Consider the following 2,945-nt stretch of genomic DNA (forward strand, 5'->3'; position numbering starts at 1 on the left):
GTTTGAAATATTGCATAAATTACATTTGACTGAAATGCTTGTATTGAAACATTTTGCATTCTACCTATGATAAAACTTTCATGGACTTCTACATTAACTGTTCCCTCCTGGTGGAATGACCTGCCCAGCTCAATCCAAGCAGCTGAGTCCTTAATATTTTCAAGAAACGGCTGAAAACACATCTCTTTCATCTTCATTTGACCCTCTAACTCTAGCACTCTCTATTCTAATGCTACTTCTAATTTTATCTGCTTGTTTTTTTCTAACATTTGCACTCTCTATTCTATTTCTATTCTAATGGCCAATCCATAATTTTTTGGGGGGATTTTTTATTTATTTATCCTTTAATAAGTATCGGTTCAGGCACTGTTTAGGCACCGGAACCGTTTTAAAAGTATCGATTTGGCACCGGTATCGAAAAAAACCCAAACGATACCCAACCCTACTTGAATTCCCCAATCAGAGCTTTTTTTTTCTTAAATTAATACAATTTCTGCCCAGTGGTATACTTAACCTTCTCAGCCTGGCAACCTCAACCTGGATATTAAAATCACTGACGATCATAAATATCTTGGGAATAGTAATCAATGACAAACTAAGTTTTGAAGCAAATGTATCAGTTGTTTGTAAGAAAATTCAGCAAAGAATGTTTTTTTTTAAAGAAGATGGGAACATTTAATGTATGTACCAAAATGTTGAAAGTCTTTTTATTGAATCGGTGTTCTCTTTCTGTATTGCAGCCTGGTTTGGTAATCTTACATTGTCAAGTAGGAATAGGTTGAATAGTCTTGTCAAAGTGGCAGGAAAATTTATTGGAATGAGTCAGTCAACCCATTGAAATTTATCATAGACCGGGTTTAACGAAGACAATGAATTTGTATCATCCATTACAGAAAGATTTTCAGCTGTTGCCCTCAGGACGTCGGTTTAGAGTATCTGCTGGAAGAACAAAATGTTTTAAAGGTTTTTTTTTTTTTCCAGTGGTTATTGTTTTGATGAATTCTTCATTTGATTGATGTGATGTGTTTTATTGTGACTGTTGTGTGCAGATTATGTATTGTTTGTATGTGTTGTGCCTTACTGCTGCTAAACTAGTTTCCCCTAAGGGGGACAATTAAAAGTAAAACAAACAAACAATGCGCATGCGCTCTCTACATTACAGAAAAAGCACTGATGAGCTGAAAACACCGGCATGTAATTTAGAGTTTAGCTATATGTATTGAGATATTCTGCTTAAAATAAAAGTGTATTAAAGCCAGTCTGTTTTTTCACACAGTTGTTTGCACTCTTCGGGCCCTATTTTAACGATATAAGCACATGGTCTGAAGCGCATGCCGCAGGTGCACTTAGGTCATGTACAAATACACTTTTGTTAGTTTAACAATGGAAAAAACGGTCAGCGCGAAAATAATCTTTTACATTGTAAATATAATCTTTCATTTGTAATATTTGGCATGTTTGTGCGCTGCTGCGTGTCCCTGAGTGTGTAATAAGCAGTGTACGTGCATTGTGCACCCACCTATAGGCGCATATTACTAACGCGCCCTGTAAATAAATAATAAAAAAATACTGCGGCGTTGACTTTAGACCAGGTTTCAGTTGGTCAATGGCGCAATTGTTTTCAGTTGCCTCAAAATAGCAACGTGCCAACAATGCGCCTGAATACACCTCGTTTTCAGACCAGCACGCCCCATGGGCGAACAGCATTTGCTATTTAAACAACATGGCGCTGGACATGAAAATGATAACTGCGTCGGGCTGAAACTAGCAAAAAACACGAGTCGCACCTAGCGCTGCATTGCGCTGGGTGCATGATAGGGCCCTTTGATTTTTTTCAGTAAAAACACTTGCGTCACGCCTGGCGCTGCATTGCGCCGGGTGTATGATAGGGCCCTTCGCTGACTAAATCTGCGAGCAAACCGTGAGAGTTGGCGTTGTTGATTTGTTCTTATCTTAAAGTACAATAATTCTGATGAAATGTAAAAAACAATTTTTAATTACAATAATAGTGATTATATTTTAGAACTGTTTCACCATTATCATGCAGACCTAATTTAATGTAAAGTAATGTAACATGGTTTCTAGTTTATATTGCAAATGGTTTCAAAATAACTTCCTTGTCTTTTTCAGTGACAAAGTCTTAAAGATGTTGGTGGAGATGATTGGCAGTCAGACCAAGCAGAACGCTGTCACTGTGCTGCTGCTGACCCGCAGTCTGATGCTGAAATACGAGTGGAGGGTCTCATTCGCCACAGAGGGCGGTGTTAAAGCCATCCTGTGCTGCATGCAGGAGTATCCTACCTGTATACAGGTGCAGCAGATTGCGCTGGCGGTGAGTGGGGATTCTTGTGACCTATTATTTTTTTATGCCTTCAAGGGTACAGTGTTTCCCCTGACATTATATTAGGGGGGAGGCTCGCCGCCCAACGGCACCCCCTGCCCCCCTTGAAGGTGAAGTTAATTTTATTTAATTATATTTTCTCTATAGCGCCAGATCACAACAGAAGTCATTTAAAGTTACCTTTCCTATAGAACAGGTCTATACCTTGTTCTTTTATTAAACAAACTAAATAGCCTTATTTTATTTATCTTATTTACAGGGCGGCATGTCATTTCTGTCTCTACGTTACATGCTCGCGCTCTCTGTATCGCGCACAGCGGAGTTCCGCCCCGATGCACACGCGCGCGCACACACACACAAACGTGCGCGCACACACACAAGTGAGCACACTCCCACTCCCTCTAGTATTTGTAAATATTAAGCCGCAAAACGACTATTTAAATATGAATTCTGCGTGTCTCTGTGTTAATAAATGGCGCAGACACGCGGTTTTGTTTACTACTTGTACTGAAACGCGCATGACACTGTGATATTAATGTCTGCTGTCTCACTAAATGAGGACATAAATACATGAACAAAACATCCAAAACTGCTCTGAGAGTCA

The 2,945-nt window shown here is 39.3% G+C and overlaps 1 protein-coding gene across 1 annotated transcript in view; it reads left to right on the plus strand.

The window, feature by feature from the left end:
• Positions 1-2,945, plus strand: part of LOC107655624 (cullin-9-like) — a 58,329-nt gene that overhangs the window by 27,906 nt on the left and 27,478 nt on the right. The window contains exon 9 of the mRNA XM_016443190.1: positions 2,131-2,332. Within this exon, the coding sequence (XP_016298676.1) occupies positions 2,131-2,332 (202 nt within the window). The remainder of the gene's footprint in view (positions 1-2,130; positions 2,333-2,945) is intronic.

This window comes from Sinocyclocheilus anshuiensis, unplaced genomic scaffold (assembly GCF_001515605.1).
Source record: "Sinocyclocheilus anshuiensis isolate Anshui unplaced genomic scaffold, SAMN03320099.WGS_v1.1 scaffold1506, whole genome shotgun sequence".
Classification (NCBI taxonomy): Eukaryota; Metazoa; Chordata; class Actinopteri; order Cypriniformes; family Cyprinidae; genus Sinocyclocheilus; species Sinocyclocheilus anshuiensis.